The sequence below is a fragment of the Sus scrofa genome, chromosome 12, assembly GCF_054392235.1.
Source record: "Sus scrofa isolate SSC_HxYL_T2T_F1_AM1 chromosome 12, Sscrofa_HxYL_maternal_Yorkshire_Landrace_v2.0, whole genome shotgun sequence".
Classification (NCBI taxonomy): Eukaryota; Metazoa; Chordata; class Mammalia; order Artiodactyla; family Suidae; genus Sus; species Sus scrofa.
Window position 1 is genome coordinate 5,777,243 of NC_139394.1, and position 18,142 is coordinate 5,795,384.

At 53.0% G+C, this 18,142-nt stretch overlaps 2 protein-coding genes across 6 annotated transcripts in view; one reads left to right on the plus strand and one right to left on the minus strand.

Moving 5' to 3' along the window:
* RECQL5 (RecQ like helicase 5) overlaps nt 1–18,142 on the plus strand; it is a 37,811-nt gene that overhangs the window by 3,348 nt on the left and 16,321 nt on the right. For all 4 annotated transcript variants that reach the window (XM_084983578.1, XM_084983579.1, XM_021066623.2 and 1 more), the window contains exons 4-8: nt 472–990; nt 1,552–1,654; nt 2,379–2,490; nt 4,242–4,404; nt 11,902–11,981. In XM_084983578.1, coding sequence (XP_084839704.1) covers nt 472–990; nt 1,552–1,654; nt 2,379–2,490; nt 4,242–4,404; nt 11,902–11,981 — 977 coding nt within the window. The remainder of the gene's footprint in view (nt 1–471; nt 991–1,551; nt 1,655–2,378; nt 2,491–4,241; nt 4,405–11,901; nt 11,982–18,142) is intronic.
* On the minus strand, nt 14,125–16,036 carry ERLN (endoregulin). Of its 2 annotated transcripts, none has more exons than XM_084983826.1 (2): nt 15,807–16,036; nt 14,125–14,544 (listed from the first exon to the last, which is right to left on the minus strand). In XM_084983826.1, exon 2 carries the CDS (start codon nt 14,536–14,538, stop codon nt 14,359–14,361), a length of 180 nt encoding a protein of 59 aa, XP_084839952.1. In that variant the 5' UTR covers nt 14,539–14,544; nt 15,807–16,036; the 3' UTR covers nt 14,125–14,358. The 2 variants fall into 2 exon arrangements, with proteins under 2 accessions (XP_084839952.1, XP_084839953.1); XM_084983827.1 differs by lacking the exon at nt 15,807–16,036 and adding an exon at nt 14,661–14,893.

Below are 18,142 nucleotides of genomic sequence, written 5' to 3' on the forward strand. Positions count from 1 at the left end.
ATTCATTGGTCTGGGTTTAAATCCACATCTGGGAGTTCCCGTCGTGGCGCAGTGGAAACGAATCCGACTAGGAACCATGAGGTTGCGGGTTCAATCCCTGGCCTCGCTCAGTGAGTTGAGGATCTGGTGTTGCCGTGAGCTGTGGTGTAGGTTGCAGATGCAGCTCTGATCTGCTGTGGCTGTGACTGTGGTGTAGGCCGGCAGCTGTGGCTCCAATTCGACCCCTAGCCTGGGAACCTCCATATGCCGCAGATGCAGCCCTAAAAAGCCGATAAATAAATAAATCAATCAGTCCATGTCTGTCTGGTCCCACACTTCAATGGCTTCGCCTTCTGTACTTTTGTGCAGGATGGAGGGTGGGCACAGGATGTTTTACGACTGGGAAATACCCCAGGGAGTTCAGTGACGTTTACCAGTGAGTCCAAGGGCCCCTTACAGTCCCCTCTGTGGCCTCTCCCCTTCTGCCCTCAGGACCAGGTGGACCACTTGCTGGCCCTGAAGATTCATGTGTGTTCCCTGAATTCGAAGCTCTCGGCACAGGAGAGAAAGGAGCTGCTTTCTGACCTGGAGCAAGAAAAGCCCCGGACCAAGCTTCTGTATATCACGCCGGAGATGGCGGCCTCGGCCTCCTTCCAGCCCACCCTCAAGTCCCTGCTGGCCCGGCACCTGCTCTCCTACCTGGTGGTGGATGAAGCTCACTGCGTTTCCCAGTGGGGGCACGACTTCCGTCCTGACTACTTGCGTCTGGGAGCCCTGCGCTCCCGCCTGGCGCACGCCCCGTGCGTGGCCCTGACTGCCACGGCCACCTTGCAGGTCCAAGAGGATGTGTTTGCCGCCCTGCACCTGAAGCAGCCGGTTGCTACCTTCAAGACGCCCTGCTTCCGGGCCAACCTCTTCTATGATGTGCAGTTCAAGGAGCTGCTGTCTGATCCCTACGGGAACCTGAGGGACTTCTGCCTTAAGGCTCTGGGACAGAAGGCCGATAAAGGGGTGAGCGCCCTGCAGCTGGGAGGTTGTGCAGTGCTGTCTGCAGCATGGAGATGAGCCCTTTGACTTCTCCAGCGTCCGTAGCCGGGACCAGCTGGAGCTTCTGAAAACTTATGCACAGAGGTGTCCTTTGGTTTCCTGGCATTACTGCCCTTACTGGGGTTCCCGTATCCTGGAATCCTCCTGTGGGAGACCTTGGCAGACCTATCTGAGGTTTGAGGGGAGGAGGCAGAGGAGTTAGAAAGATTGGTTTTTGTTTAATGGGTTTTTTTGGGGGGTGGGGGTGGGTTGGCCAAGTCCATGGCGCGTGGAAGTTCCTGGGCCAGGGATTGAACCTGAGCCCCAGTAGTGACAATGCTGAATCCTAAAGTGCTAGGCCACCAGGGAACTCCCAGAAAGGTTGAGTTCTGAGCTGCTTTGGTCCTGCCTTGTCAGAAAGTAGCAGGGCTTGCCTCAGAGGAGACTGAAACTGATGAAAGGGCTGCTTTTAAAGTGGCTGCGGGCTGTGGGCCAGTCGTTTTGTTCTTCCCAGCGCTTACTTGCTCCCTGTGTCTCCCCATCCAGTTGTCCGGCTGCGGCATCGTCTACTGCAGGACCAGGGAGGCCTGTGAGCAGCTGGCGATAGAGCTCAGTGCCAGGGGTGTGAACGCCAAGGCATACCACGCAGGTAAGGGGCGCCCAGGCCACGTGGCCCTCACGCTCAGGAGCCTCTTAGCTGGTCTCTTGTTCTTTAAGAATCCTGGTTAATCGCGTGGCCCATCGTCTTTTTCTGAACACCTAGGCAAAGCTAAAGTGATTCATTTAAATCCACAAAAAGGAGTCTAGACATGAATAAGACCTTTTTTTTTTTTTTAAATTTTTAATGGATGCACCTGCGACATATGGAAGTTCCCAGGCCAGGAATTGACTCTGAGCCACAGCTGTGACCCGCGCTACAGCTGTGGCAACACTGGAGCCTTTATCCCACCGTGCCCGTCTGGGGATGGAACTCGCGCCTCCACAGTGACCTGAGCCGGTACAGTCAGGTTCTTAACCCACTGCACCACAACGGGAACTCCATGAAAGAGATCTAAAAGGAGCTTTGTGACTCCTGAATTCTTCTGGTTGCTCTGTGCCCACCCAGCCACAGGTGATGAGTTTTGTAAGCCCAGGTATTGGTGTGGAGGAAAGAGCACAAGCCTGGAGGCCATTGGACTTGGCTTTGCGTCCTGGCTCTAACGTTGATGGAGGGCCCTGTGCCACACACAGGCTGGAGTCTTTATGTTGATCGGCCTGGGCTCAGTGAGGTTACGTGCCTGTCCCAAGGTCATATGGCTGGTAAATGATGGACTCAGGGTATGTGTACTGTGCCCAGCACAGCGTCAGACCCAAGGTCAACCCCTCCCCTCTAGGGCTGAAGGCTGCTGAAAGAACGCTGGTGCAGAACGAGTGGATGGAGGGCAAGGTCCCTGTAATTGTTGCGACCATTAGTTTTGGGATGGGAGTGGACAAGGCCAATGTCAGGTAAGCGCTGGTTCTCATCTTACCTTTCCAGTTGGGGCCTGGCTCAGGGTGCTCTGCCTGGAGGACCAGGTCTGTGTGTCCTTCTGGGGCCAGAGGGGGAGGAGGCTGCAGGAGACCGTCCCTAGTACGTGGTCCAAATGCTGACGGTTTCCTGCGGTCCGCGCCGTCCCGCAGGAGGGGGCGGCACACAGACTCGCAGCTCATCCTTCGACTCAGCCCTGCTCACTCACATCTGAGCAGCTGGAGCCTCTGAGGGGGTGGAAGGAACTATCTTTTTTTTTGCTTTTTAGGGCCGCACCTGTGGCACATGGAGGCTCCCAGGCTAGGGGTCCAACCAAAGCCACAGCGGCTGGCCTACACCACAGCCACAGCAACACGGGATCCGAGCCGTGTCCTCCACCCACACCACAGCCCATGGCAATGCTGGATCCCTAACCCACTGAGCAAGGCCAGGAATCGAATCTGCAGCCTCATGGTTCCCAGTCAGATTTGTTTCTGCTGCGCCACGACAGGAACTAGCTTAAGCTGCTCCCGTGGGAAGTTAAGGGCAGAGCTCTTGTTTCCACACTTCTTGTTACTGCAGCGGTGGGGGCATCCCAGCCTCCTAGCCCCACACTGGCAACTGTTGGGAAGTCTCTTACCTCCAGCCACACTTGACCTTCATACGATATTTGGGGCTACAGCCTGAAGCCCTTCGCTCTGATGAGTACCAACTGTAATGCCTTGTGTGATTTACAGGGCACTTCCGCATACGGGGTCTCCTTAAGCCTCACCACGACCCTGAGTTGGTCAGGGTAGGAATTAAGACCATGAACTACATCTGAGAGAACACGGACTTTGGAATCAGGGTTTTCACCCTGGGTCAGCTGTGTCTTGTTAGGAGCCAGCATTGGAGTTAGACACCCCTAGGCTCAAATCCTAGCTCTGCCTTCCCCTTGCTTTATCACCTTGGATGAATTTACTTCCCTGAATCTCAAGGTCATTGTTTATAAAATGATCTACCTCGAATGGTGGTGACTATGGTGGATTTTTTTTCTATTTTATGGCCACACCTGCGGCATATGGAAGTTCCTAAGCCAGGGACTGAATCCAGGCCACAGCTGCAGCAACACCAGATCCTTTACCCACTGTGCCAGGCCAGGGATGGAACCCGCGCCCTCATTAGCAACCCAAGCTGCTGCAGTCAGAATTTTGGGGGGGACTTTTTTTGCGGGGGCCACATCCACGGCATATGGAGGTTCCTGGGATAGGGGTCCAATCAGAGCTATAGCTGTCGGCCTACACCACAGCCACAGCAGTGCAGGATTCGAGCTGTGTCTGCGACCTACACCACAGCTCACGGCGACACCAGATCCTTAACCCACTGAGAAGGCCAGGGATCGAACCCGAGTTCTTATGGATACTAGTTGGGTTCGTTAACCACTGAGCCACACCAGTGATGATTAAACGAGGCAAATAAATACCCTGACTCATGGTACTTAATAATTGTAATCCCTTTCCCTCTTCAAAGACTCACTTGCTCATAAGCATCCTAATCTTGCTTTAAGTGCACTGTTTTTCCTGTGGGCTGCTCCATGGCAGGCAGGCCCGCTGACAGACTGCAGGGTCCTAGCCCTGCTTGCTCTGGGGTCCTGCCTGACAGCCTCCCTGCTCCTGGTCGTCGTGGAGACCCCTGCCCCACTGACTCAGAGGCACTCCTCCCCTCGGCTTTTCGGCTGCATCTCACGCTGCTTGTCCCTTGGATCCTGCAGGTTTGTCGCCCACTGGAATATTGCCAAGTCCATGGCCGGGTACTACCAGGAGTCTGGCCGGGCGGGCAGAGACGGAAGGCCTTCCTGGTGCCGCCTCTATTACTCCAGGAATGACCGTGACCAAGTCAGCTTCCTCATCAGGAAGGAGGTAGCGAAGCTCCAGGTAAGTCCTGGGCAGTAAGGAGCCCTTCCCGTGTGAGCCCACCCCCTTCGGTTTCCCACAGCTCTTCCCTGCTCAGGTGGAGCCGCTGTGATCTGGGGGCTGCTGTCGCGGCTGGACTAGCAAGGAAGGGAGTGGTGTCTTGGTGGGTAGGCAGCTTATAATAAACTAGGTTAGACTTTTTTCTTTATGCTCAACTGATCTTCGTGTGTGTGTGCGTGTTATTCTGCATAGTCAGGATCAACCCTGAGATCTCAATTCCCAGACCAAGGATCGAACCTGGGCTGCAGTGGTGAAAGTGCCGAATCCTAACCACTAGACCACCAGGGAGCTCCCAATCCTGCCTTGTTTTAAATTAACAATGTTACATAAATGTTTTCCCATATTGTTATAAGTTCTTTGTTTTTAGCCTTTTTTTTTTTTTTTTTTTTTTTTTAAGTGTTTACATATTCTCTGTAGAGAACCTAGAAATAGACTCAGGCATATAAGGGAACTTGGTGTATGGTAGATGGCATTATAAATCAGTAGGAAAAGGATGAACCGTTGAATAATTGGTGCTGGAAAAAGATTAAATTAGAATCTTCCTGCTATGCCATATATACCTATGAACTATAGACAGATTAAAGATCTCAAAAAACTGTAAAATTGGGGAGAAAATATTTTATGGCCTTGAGGAAGGGAAGAGTATGCCAAGATTTTTTTTTTTTTAAATTTCTTTTTTTTTTGTCTTTTGTCTTTTTAGGTCTGCACCCATGGCATATGGAGGTTCCCAGGCTAGGGGTCCAATCGGAGCTACAGCTGCTGGCCTACCCCACAGCCACAGCACCGCCAGATCTGAGCCATGTCTGCGACCTACACCACAGCTCAGAGCAACGCTCAGTCCTTAACCCACTGAGCGAGGCCAGGGATCGAACCCGCAATCTCATGGTTCCTAGTCAGATGCGTTTTCCCCGCGCCACGACGGGAACTCCAAGTATGTCGAGATTTTAAAAGCAGAAACCTTTTGACTGAATTCCAGCTAAAAATTTCTGTATGATGAGAGACACCATAAACAGAGTGGAAAAATGAGCCAGTGTTGGGAAAGACGTTAGCGTAGCCATCATTGGCTGTCTGGCGGGAGAACTCCTGCAGGTAAAAAAGTAAAAGGCAGACAATGCATAGCAAAAAGGATGGATTCACAGAAGAGGCAACCCGAACGTTTGATAAGCCTTCAAGGAAATGCTCGGCCTCACTTAGGAATCAGAGAAGGACAAATCAGACGACAAGCCGTCCTTTTATACCCATCAGACTGATTGGCCAGAATGTAAAGCGCCTTTGCGGTCACTGATGTCAAGGTTGTGGGGCGGGGACAGCACTCAGCGTCATCAGGAACGTAAGCCGGAATGAGCGCTTCGAAGAGAGCCGCGGCGAGGCGTGTATGCCAAGGGCGCTGGCGCCTGCAGGTCCCCTGCTAGACAGACAGCGTGTCAGTGCACAGGGGGACGGAACCAGGACGTGCAGGGCTGGGTGCTGCAGCGCCTCTGTGGGCTGCGGAGTACGTGACCAGTGGGCTTGTCACCCAGTGGCATGGGCTGGAGCAGTTAAAAATGGAGCCGTGGGCATCCCTTTGGGTGCAGCAGTTTGATCCCTGGCCTGGGAACTTCCACATGCTGTGGGCGCAACCCTCCCAAGAAAGAGGAGCTCCCGTGGTGGCTCAGTGGTTAATGAACCCAACTAGTAACCATGAGGTTGCCAATTTGATGCCTGGCCTCACTCAGTGGGTTAAGGATACAGCATTGCTGTGAGCTGTGGTGTAGATTGCAATTGAGGCCCAGATCTCGTGTTGCTGTGGTTGTGGTGGAGGCCGGCAGCTGTAGCTCCGATTGGACCCCTAGCCTGGGAACCTCCATATGCCGCAGGTGCAGCCCTAAAAAGGCGGGGGGGGGAGTAAATGCTTAAGAATAGCCAGGAAAAGTATGAAAAAGGAGAACAATGAAGGGGACATGCTTAACCCAGCCTCAGAACATCCTGTGCCGCGACTGTCATCAAGCCCACAGTGTGTGGTAAGTCAGTGGAATAGAAACCCGGCCCCAGACTGCGTGAGAATTTAACATTTGGTGAGGCTGACAGTTCAGTTAATGGGAAAAGAAATAATTGTTCTGGGTAGCCTCTAGAAATTTAAACACAGTGGTGTTTGTGAAATAGTCCTTCCTGCTCTTCAAGCCAGTGAAGACTTATCTGCTGGGAACGTGTCCACTGAGCTTGTTTTTTAAAAGACAAACTAGGTTTCTGGTAGTGCCTGATCTCAACCCATGATGGTCCTTGCTGCCCTTGATACTTCTCCTCTTTTCTCTCTCTCCATCCGGGTCCAGGCGGTGGAGCAGGGCTATTTAGTTTGCTATAACCTGCAATTGCTTTTTCCTTTCAAGCACAAGTAGAGACAACCAGTCATAACAGAGGAAAAGCTGAAAGGAACATGGACAAGCAGGACATGGGGTGTTGATTGAGGGCGGTGGGGATTATGTGAGGAAACGTTGTTACAGTTATCATAGGACTTGCCTAAAACATTATTAAAATGGTAGGTGAGTGCTCAGTTTTGGGCCTAGGAGAAAACACCACTGTGTGCATTCATTTTAAAAGGCCTAAAAGGTTGCATTAAAGGTCACCTCTTACACGGGGAACTGTTACCCTCACTTCCATACATTACTTTCAGGACAAAGGTTGTCAACATAGTAAGCTCACGGGACTATAGAGAAAAGTCACATCACCTAGAAGGTATCAGATATTTCTGTAGTCAACGTCCTTCCTTGTCTCAGTTATCTCAGTTTATGAGTGTAAAAGGCAGAACCCTGCATCCTTTTTTTTTGTTGTTGTTGTTATTTCTTGGGCCGCTCCTGCGGCATATGGAGGTTCCCAGACTAGGGGTTGAACCGGAGCTGTAGCCACTGGCCTACACCAGAGCCACAGCAACGCGGGATCCGAGCCGCGTCTGCGACCTACACCACAGCTCACGGCAACGCCAGGTCCCCAACCCACTGAGCAAGGGCAGGGACCGAACCCGCAACCTCATGGTTCCTAGTCGGATTCGTTAATCACTGCGCCACAACGGGAACTCCTGCATCCTTAATATAAGAGGCTTCACCAGGAAAAAAAAAAAGAAAAAAGAAAGAATTGTTAATAGGTGGCGTTGACAGAGCTGGAATAAAATAAAAGTGCCCTGTTTGACAGCTTCTGTAAAAGACAAATTGCAGGACCTCGTGTCAAAACTAACAGAGTTGGAGTTCCCGTCATGGTGCAGTGGTTAACGAATCCGACTAGGAACCATGAGGTCGCGGGTTCGGTCCCTGCCCTTGCTCAGTGGGTTAAGGATCCGGCGTTGCCGTGAGCTGTGGTGTAGGTCGCAGACGCGGCTCGGATCCTGAGTTGCTGTGGCTCTGGTGTAGGCCGGTGGCTACAGCTCCGATTGGACCCCTAGCCTGGGAACCTCCATATGCCGCGGGAGCGGCCCAAGAAGTAGCAAAAAAAAAAACCAAAAAGCCAAAAAAAAAAACTAAACAGAGTTGAGTCCCTGGGAGTTCCTTTTGTGGCTCAGCAGATTAAGAACCTGACTAGTATCCATGAGGATGCAGGATAGATCCCTGGCCTCACTCAGTGGGTTAAGGATCCGGCCTTGCTGCAAACTATGGTATAGGTCGCAGATGTGGCTCGGATCTGGTCTTGCTCTAGCTGTGGTGTTGGCCGGCAGCTGTAGCTCCAATTAGAGCCCTAGCCTGGGAACTTCCATATGCCGCAGGTGTGGCTCTCAAAAGCAAAAACAAGACAAAACAACAACAAAACAAAACAACCCCAAAGGTGTTCCAATTCACATTCGGTAGTGAGCAGATAAATGCAAATTAAAATGATTTGACACACGTGTAAAAGAGCTGAAACTCCTGTTGCTAGTGGCCGTGTGTAGGAAAGAGCGCCTACACGCTGCCAAACAAAAAATGCAATGTTATAGTCTTTGGGGGGAAGCGATCTAGCAATAGCTGTTGAAGTCTAAAACACAGGTACCCTTTGACCCAGATGTCCTGCTTCTGGGGCCAGATCACTTGAAATAAAAGTGCCTGTGCCTAAGTTCATGTGCTTAAAGGCTTGAGTAGTGGAACTGAGCACGAGGACAGAAGGTTAGAAACAGACTAAATATTCAGCAGTGAGGAGCAAAGGATAAATTACGGGACAGACTCACCATGGTGTCACAGGCACAGTGGAGCCCAGTTGGGAAGTCTTGGCTATTCCTTTTTTCTTTTTTTATCTTTTAGTTTCTTTTTTGGCTGCACCTGAGGCACATGGAAGTTCTTAAGCCAGGGATTAAACTTGCACCATGGCAGTAACAAATGCCGGATTCTTAACCTGTTGAGCCACAAGAGAGCTATGTTCTCATTTTTTATTATGTATTTGTTTTTGCTTTTTAGGGTCGTGCCTGTGGCATATGGAGGCTCCCAGGCTAGGCATTGAATCGGAGCTGTAGCCACCGGCCACAGCCACAGCAGCGCCGGATCCTTAACCCACTGAGTGAGGCCAGGGATCGAACCTGCAACCTCATGGATACTAGTTGGGTTCGTTACCACTGAGCCACAAGGGAACTCTGATTTTCTCATTTGGTAAAGCTGTATTGAAGTATAGTTGTTTTACTGTGTCGTGATAATTTCTGCTGTACAGCAAAGCTACATCTTCCCTTTTTTTGGCCGCCCCATGGCATATGGAGTTCCCTGGCCAGAGAGCAGGTCCAAGCTGCAGTTGTGATCTACACCAGATCCTTTAAGCCACTGTGCCGGTCTGGGATTGAACTCGCGCCCTGGTGCTGCAGAGATGCCGCCGATCCCATCGCGCTACAACAGGAACCCCCATCTTCCTTTTCTAAAAAGCAAACAAACAAAAAACCCAACCATATTTATTACTGTTTGGCATTATCTATTTGCTTGGTCTCTATTGAAATGTAGACTATGTTCTATTGAAATGTAGGTTCTGTGAGAGCAGGGGGACCTTTTGCTCTTTGAGTAGCTGTAATTAATGCCTAGATCGGTGCTGGGAATATAGTGCATGCTTAATAAATATTTACGGAGTACCTGAGTCACTGCATGACAAAGGAGAGAAGGTGGATGCAAGCAGGGATTGGGAACAAAGGGGCCTTGTGAGAACCAAGAATAATAATAGGCCGTGACCTAAGGGGGTGTGAGGAACTTGTCTGAAATTCAGATTAGACAAGGAAAAGATTTTGGTTAGGTTAGAGTGGGTATAAGGTATTTATTTAAAACTTACTAACAATGGGAGTTTCTGTTGTGGCACAGCGGGATCGAACCCAGCTAGGAACCATGAGGGTGCGGGTTCGATCCCTGGCCTCGCTCAGTGGGTGAAGGATCCGGCATTGCCGTGAGCTGTGGTGTAGGTCACAGATGTGGCTCGGATTGGTATGGCTGTGGCTCTGGCATAAGCCGGCAGCTATAGCTCCGATTTGACCCCTAGCCTGAGAACTTCCATGTGCTGCAGGTGGGGCCATGAAGAGCAAAACAGAAAACAACACCACCTTATTAACAATGAATTATAAGAACTCATACTGGGCACTTGAGGTCATTGGAGATGAATGAAGAGATGGTCAGAAGTTTCCAGAGAGGTGGTATATGGAGGGCTGGGCGTCCGGAGAGCATCAGTTGTTTCCACTGTGGTACCAGAACGAGAAACAGTGCCTTCAAACTGTAAATAAACCATTTTCCATCTAGACTTTCCTACCCCGCCAACCAGTTAGCGGGAAGGAGGATAAAGCACGTTCAGACAGAAGATTTCAAGACACTCCCTCCTCCGGAGAACCTACTAGGACGTCCTCCGCCGCAGAGGCAGTGGCCTAGGAAAGGAGGATGAGCTCTGACCCAGGAGCAAGGCAGGGGGCTGTCTCAGAAAGAACAGCCGTGGGACTTCCCGCTGTGGCGCAGCGGGGTCGACGGCATCTCTGCAGCGCTGGGACACGGGTTCGATCCCTTGGCCTGGCACAGTGGGTTAAGAATCTGGCATTGCTCTAGCTGTGGTGTAGGTTATAACTGCGGTTTGGATCTGATCCCTGGTCCCGGAACCCCATATGCCATGGGGCGACCAAAAGAGAAAAGAAAAACAAAGAAAAGGATAGCCGTGTACCATGCCTGGAGAGTGCCAAGCACAGGGACCGAAGGCGCCAAGAAGGATATTTCCAAAAATGAAAACGGACATTGCCGTCTTTGGTCCCCGTTGAAATGAATTTTTCATTATGTCAGGACATTTTGGGGCTGAATCTGTGATACATTGAAATCTAAGTAACGAAAAAAGCAGCTGCTAATCTCAGGAGAAACGAAGTTGTAGAAGAAAAGCTGTGTGATCTTGGAAAATGTAAAAATCCAACCACGTGGTTAGCTCTGAAGACGCTTGACCTCGTCCTACTAAGGACAAGGGTGATTTAATGAGGAATCGTGCTGTAAAACTCCAGGAGAACGGGGGGGTGGGGGGAGAGAAGCCTGTGCATTTGTGTGTGTCCGGGAGACGGGAGCCATTCAACTTGTGGAAGCAGAAAGGCGGTAAATGATGTCTCAGTTATCAGTGTCTGTTTCCTTGATTTTTCTGTATGTAAAACAATTTCACAGGACTTCCTGTCGTGGCACAGCGGAAACAAATCCGACTAGGAGTCATGAGGTTGCAGGTTCGATCCCTGGCCTCGCTCCGTGGGTTAAGGATCTCACGTTGCTGTGGTGTAGGCCAGCAGCTACAGCTCCAATTGGACCTCTAGCCTGGGAATCTCCATATGCCGCAGGTGCGGCCCTCAAAAGACAAAAGACAAACCCCCAAAAAGAAAAATAAAACAATTTTACAGTAAATTTCCTTTTTTAAAAAGAACATTTGGCAAATGGACATGTACCAAAAGGCAAACGATGCGTAATCCCAACACTCAGAAGTAATCGCTGCCGACGCTTTGGTGTGTGTCCTTCCACAGCCACGGAGGAACACCCTGTGTTCCTGCCTGTCTGAGCACACCCTTGGGCATCTGTCGAGCTCCTGTTAAACTAGGTCACAGTATACGGTGAGTCCCAGGTACCAGTCCCTGGGCCCTTTGCCTGAGAGTCGCCTGAGCAGCTTTTTGAAAATACAAACTCAGTTCGGTAGGCTGGGGGTGGTCGGGCTCAGTCGTGCCCTGGATGGCACCCTGGACTTCCAGTGGTCTTGGGGGGCCCCAGGTCATTCTTTTACAGTCACCCAGTGATTCGGATGCCTGGTCAGGTCTGGCACTCCACTTTTTTTTGTTTTTGTTTTTGGCCTCGCCCACGGCATGCGGAAGTTCCAGGGCCAGGAATCGACCCTGTGCCACAGCAGTGATAATGCCAGATCCTTAACCTGCTGAGCCACCAGGGAAATCCGACTTTGTTTTGTAAATGGCTTTATTCGTGTCATTTGATATTTTTCTCATTGCTTTCTGGTGACAAAGCTAGTCTGACTTTTGCTAAGTGGTTTTCTTGTCTCCAGGAAAAGAGAGGGAACAAAGCATCGGACAAAGCTGCTCTCTCGGCCTTTGACGCGCTGGTGGCCTTCTGCGAAGAGTCGGGGTGAGTGACTTAATTGTGGAGAGCCAGCTGTTCGTGAGAGCCCTTCCTCCCCCAGTCACCAGCCGAAGTCGGGCAGCTCTTGGGCCACCGGGGCACCTCTGCCTGCTGAAGGCCATTGTGCGGGCTGCTTCCTGTCAGCTGGTACCCTCCCGCTTGACTGTGGAAGGCCCCCGAAACCCTGGCAGTGTGAGGATTGGGTGAGCTGTTTGGGGCGGTCATCCACCCATCACCCCACCTGCTCCTGGAATGGCTGGGCCCACGAGTGACTCAGGTCTGAGCCGTTGGCACTGTGGTCATCACGGGCCACCGAGCTGGACCTCTGGCTTCACTCGTGTAGCAGTCCCTGGTCCCAGACCCAAACAGGCATGTGGCCCAGCGTATCTCTTGGGGGTGGGGAGTGGGGGGTGGGGCAGGAATGTGCTTGGAGAGAAATCAGCTTTGTTATAGCCGCCTGCCCACTTGACACCCACTTAACTGTTTGATCTGCATCTTCTGGGGGTGGGGCCGCGAGGAGCCTGATAGCAGCCCAGGTGGCGGCAGGGCGGGTCCTGGCACGAGCAGCACACGGTGAGGGACCTCCCCGATCCTGCGGCCAAGCTGGGAGCCCTTGCGTTTGTGTAGCCCTTTGGTCTGGAGAGTATCTGATTCCTTCGCTGGCGTCGGTCAGATCCCACTGGACAGCCCTGTACGGCGGCTGGGGCAGAATGGATTGCTCCAGACTTAGAGGTGAACAGACCACGGTCCACAGAGGCCGTGGTCACAAAGGTCACGGCAGGACGGATGCCACTCATCCCCCGTCTTCCGATTTTCACGATGTGCGCGTTGCCATACACACATGCCGTCTTGGTTTTGGCAAGACTAGATCGTTGACGCATGGAACTAAGTGCCCGCTGCCGGTGCCCAGCAGCTGTGGGGGGGCTTTCCCCTGGAAACCAGAGAGGCACTTAATTGGGGCCATGTTTTCTGATTCCCACCCCTTCCTAGTCACCAATGGGCTGGCGGCTCGCGGGCTGAAGCTGTTCCCTTCCCCACGCTGCCATCTCTCATTTGGCCTCTGTGGCAAGACCACACCCAGCAGAGGTGGCTGGCACCCTTGCCCACAGCCATCGTGACGCTTGGGTCACGTGAATGGGGCCTGGGTGGGGCGTCCAGCGGCATGGGCAGAGGGAGTTGCTTGATGAGGCCTCCTCAGGCTCCCCAAGCAGAGAGCTCGCGGTGAAAGGGCTCAGTGCTCTTGCCGCTGTCAGAGTCCCCTCGGCCCATGTCTGTGTGTGGGATGAGTCTGGGGCTCTGTGGGGCCGTCTGCAGGGCTGACTCTGCCATAGCCCTCTGGGCCGCAGCACCTCGCCAGGCAAGAGATCAGGTCCTCCCAGGCACCTCTGCCTTCTGTCTCAGGCTAGGGAGCAGGGGCCCCTTGGTGTGTCGGGGGTTCGGGCCTCGGCGGGCCTCCTGTGGCCCCGCCTGCAGCCTCCTCTCTCTTGTCTCATTTGCTCCACGTGAGGCGGTTGTATCTGATTCCAGGGCTTCCGGGCCCTGGGATGGAGTGAGCATGGCTGGCGCAGCTGGAAATTGCTTTTTGAGTAAGAGGGAATGTTTCTTCATGGCATAAGTGGTACATGAAGACCAAGCCCCTTCCCCACCAGACGTTTGCCCCTTTTCTAAGAACAGCCTGGTTTGAGGCTGACATTGAAGCAGCTGTTTGCAAGGTGGCGGGGGCAGGGGGCAGCTGGCAGCAAGGGGGGCCAGTGTGGTGGCTTTGGCAGAGGCGGGGACATTTCTGCCAAGGCTGCATTGTCGGGTTGGGGTGCGTGGAGGCTGTGGGACCCTGTGAGGGATACCTGGGGTTCCCTGGGACTGAGAGAAAAGACGCTCGGGTCACGTGAATGGGGCCTGGGTGGGGCGTCCAGCAGCTTTCCTTTCTTCTTTGCATGAAGCTACTTTCCCTGAACAGGGCGTGAGAAGCTTTTGATTATTCATGCCCGGGCTCCTTACCTTGTAGTGTGAAAAGGAACAGTAAGACGTTTCAAAGCAGCCTCCAGCCTAGAGGTGGAAGAACAGCTTTGGTTCAGGCCTAGAGCGTGCTGGGGTCTCCCGGCTGAGGAGCCAACCACCCCGCCTCCCTGTGTATCCATTCCCTCGCTCATTTGTTCATTCATTTATTCAGCAAATCTGGCACATCAGACACGGGGGTACAGTGGGGCACAGAGGGAGCCACCCCCCTCTTCTCAGTGTTTGGTCCAGCGGGGGAGACAGGAACTTAGCAGGTAACCACGTGAAAAATGTGTAATTCCAGACCATTCAAAGGGCTTTGAAGAGAAGGTACATGGCCTTTTGAGAGTGTGACAGCGGCCCCCGTCCTGGCCCACGGAAAGTCGGGTCACGTCTCTTCGCACTTGTTAGCGCTGCCAGGCGCAGGGAGTAAACCAAACGTAATAGCGAACAGGGTGAGAGACAGGATCGTGGCGATGAACAAGCAGATCACGGCCAGGCCACCCTGGTCCCAGGGGTTGTGCTGTAGGTCCTCCTGCCAGGCTCGTTTCCCTAGTAGTTTGTCCATGTGGACCTGGGAAGGTGGGAGAGAGGCTCTGAGGGCAGGGGCTTCTCCAAGACCCCCGCCCCAAGCGCTACGCCCACACCCCCACCTTCACCCCGGGTGCCTCTCAGAGGCCAGGGGCCCACCTGTGCCGCTAGTGGGTGTCGGTGGGCTGGACGGTCATTGGGCTTGAAGCCTCCGTCAAGCAACAAATGGGCCTTGCTCCTCCACAGAAGCAGCAGCAGGGACTGGCGCCAGGAGAGGGGGCCCTTGGATTCTTGGGTTCTTCCTGGAGGCTGTCTCTGGCTTCTCCAGGCCTTTCCTGAACAGCCCCGCTGTGAGCACGGACCTTCTCTCCCATCCCCGACACCTGCTCGGCGCGAGTCTAAAAGGCATGGCTGGGAGTTCCCGTTTGGCTCCAGTGGGTTGGGGACCAGAGGTTATCTCTCTGAGGATGCGGGTTTGATCACTGGCCTTGGTGTAGGTCACAGATGTGACTCGGTTCTGGCATGGCTGTGGTGGTGGCTGTGGCATGGGCCAGCAGTTGCAGCTCCTATTCAACCCCTAGCCTGGGAACTTCCATATGCTGCAGGTGCGGCCATAAAAACAAAACATCAAAAAAAAGGAGCTCCACTGTGGCACCACAGGATCAGCAGCGTCTTGGGAGTGCTGGGACTCGGGTTCCATCCCCTGCCTGGCACAGTGGGTTAGGGATCTGTCATTGCTTCCACTGCAGCTTTGGTCGTGATGCCTGGCCTGGGAGCTCCATGTGCCACAGGGCGGCCGAAAAGGTAAATAAATAAGTAAATAAATAGCACCCCTGTAGAGGCTGCCTGGGTTTCTGCCTCAGTTGCCAAACATTTGCGAAGCATTTGGTGAGATCAGCACAGGCGCCGAGGGGCAGAGGGACTCAAGCTGAGACCTCGGGAGGCGTCCTTACAGGCAGCCGAAAACAGGACTAACTCATCTTCTTGAGACAAGTCGGCAGCTGCGAGCCTGTAGCCAGTTGAAGGGGGTGAAGGTGGGGAAGGAAGGACTTATCACCTGGGTCTGCTGTTGCCACTCCCGTCCCCAGAGAGGACGGATCGGGGTAACCCTCCAGGTGGGGGGCCCAAGCTGAGGAGGCCAGGCGACCAGAGCTGCCCCCTGACCCAGAGAAGCCACTCCTGGGACGAGATGGTGGCACTGCTGACTGGCCCTGACCAGACCGCCTTGCTGTCGCCGGGGCAAACAAAGGTGGGCTTGGGCCCGTTGCCTAGCAACCCCGTCCCCTTCCAGCCTCTCCCACTTACCCCCTGCGCTGCGTTCTGCCCTCTTGTGATGCCGTTTGGGGGGTTCTCAGGCTGCGGGTGCCCAGGTATCCCGGCTGAGAGAAGGTAGACTTGAGGGGGGTGGGGCAAGGGGCTGGGCCGGGAGCCCTTGCCCTAGGCCACCCGTCCCCTCCCCTGTGACTGTGTCCTGCCCCTCCTCTCTGTCCCGATGACCCGTCCACTGAAAGGACCTCTCAGGAAGCCCTGGTGCTGGAGCCGCCACGCACGGCCGCTCACTTCCTGTGGTGTCGGGTGAATGATTAACTGCAGCTCCAGCTGGCACCTCCTGGAACCAGTTTCTGGGTGGTTTTCACCATCGAGGAGCCAGCTTCGTGTGAGGGCCCACCTTCTCTCCGGGTGTCCTTATCTGCCACTCGGGGGTGGAGCCCGTGCCCCCGTGTGTGACACCTGGTGGCCGCCACTCAGTCCTGGAAAGATAGGCGAGTGCCCATGGTGACCAGGAACTGTGCTGGGTGCCCTGTATCCAGTCGTGAGCCAGGGAGGCAGGCCCTGCCCTCCCAGGGTTGCACTCTCAGGCGGCAGTCCTCAGCCCTGCGGCTTAGAATCAGCTGGGAGCTTTTCGGGACCCCCGTGCCCAGGCCCTGAGTGGTAGCACGGATAGCAGCCTCTGGGCGGCCTGCTAGAGCTCGCTCGTGACTCTGCTGGGCTGACCTCTCCGGGGCTGGAGATGACGGGCAAGTTCCTGTCCTTCTCGCCTCTCCTGGCCTCACGGAGCTGTTGCTTCGCATTTTCTTCTGTAAAACACACTGACTGACTGACAGATGCCCTTGGCCAACAGGCTGGTCTCGGCACAGCTTTGGACTTCCGCTCCATCAGCTTTGCTGGATGCTTATCAAGAGTCAGCTGTTTGTGCCCAAACCAGTTCTGTGGCAGTTGTACTTGTTACTCTAATTATGTAATTGCAGGTAACACGACATAGAGTGAAGCAATGATAATAGCTGAAACCCTTTTGTTGCAGCCAGGGGACAGGAACGGAGAGGTTAAATAACTTACTCAAGGTCATACAGCTGAGACGTCACTGCTTTGGGGTTTGCACCCAGCTGGTCACCTCAGCTGCGCAGTTGGAGCTCAGAGGCTCTGTCCACTCAGAGAGAGTGGACAGGAAAAGTTCCTTCTATAAATACCTGTTGGACCACTTTGGAATCACTCAAATAATAGTCCTGTCTAAAATAGACATGGGTGAGGCCCTAAAAAGCAAAAAAGCAAAAAAAAAAAAAAAAAAAAAAAAAAGTGGATCTCTGGCCTGGGAATTCCATATGCCGAGGGGCAGCTAAAAAAAAAGGAAAAAAAAAATAGATGTGAACAAGGCAAGTGTAAACATTTCCTAAAAACCCAAAGGGATTTCACACTCAGGTTTCTTTGCAGACGTCTTTAAGTTCTTGTTTTGCTTGGAAGAAATTAAAATTAGCAAATAGCCAATTTAGGAACTCCAGTCAGCAAACCCACACTCAGAGAAAAGACCTATGCCCTTCATCAGAAAAACCGGCCAGGAATGTGCGTGCGTGTTTCCATTTAAAATGGGAAGTGTAGGGAGTTCCCGTCGTGGCTCAGTGGTTAACAGATCCAACTAGGAACCATGAGGTTGCGGGTTCGATCCCTGGCCTTGCTCAGTGGGTTGGGGATCTGGCGTTGCCGTGAACTGTGGTGTAGGTCGCAGACATGGCTCGGATCCCGAGTTGCTGTGGCTCTGGCGTAGGCTGGTAGCTACAGCTCCGATTCGACCCCTAGCCTGGGAACCTCCATATGCTGCGGGTGTGGCCCTAGAAAAGGCAAAAAGACAAAAAAATAAAAAATAAAAGAAATAAAATAAAATGGGAAGTGTATGTGAGTTCCCCTGCTGCACAGTGGGTTAAGCATCCAGCAGTGCTACAGCTGTGGTACAGGTTGCAACTGTGGCACCGGTTCAATCCCTGGCCCAGGAACTTCTGCATGCTGTGGGTGCCACCAAAAAAAAAAAAGAGAGAGCATTTGTATCATGTACCCTAAACATTGCTTTAATTGACTTTTTAAATGAATCGCTGGCCCCTATTGGAAGATTCTTCTGAAATGATCAGCACCGGGCGGGGGCGGGGGGGGGGAGTGATATGATGGGAAGAGGCAGAGAATGCTGTTGGTGCCTGTGGCCTGGGGGCGCCGAGGGGGCTCCCCTGGAAGGAGCGATGTTTGAGATGTGAAGGGGATCCAAATAGGATTAGGGGATGGTGTTCTGTGGCAGGCACCTGGGAAGAGGAAATTTTTCCTAAGGACAGAATTAATTTGTCCTCAGTTTTTTATGGTCTGCAATTTGTTATTATCCA

Bases quoted from the DNA above. Each gene is read 5' to 3' on its own strand.
- ERLN (XM_084983826.1), bottom strand. From the start codon at position 14,538: ATGGACAAACTACTAGGGAAACGAGCCTGGCAGGAGGACCTACAGCAC.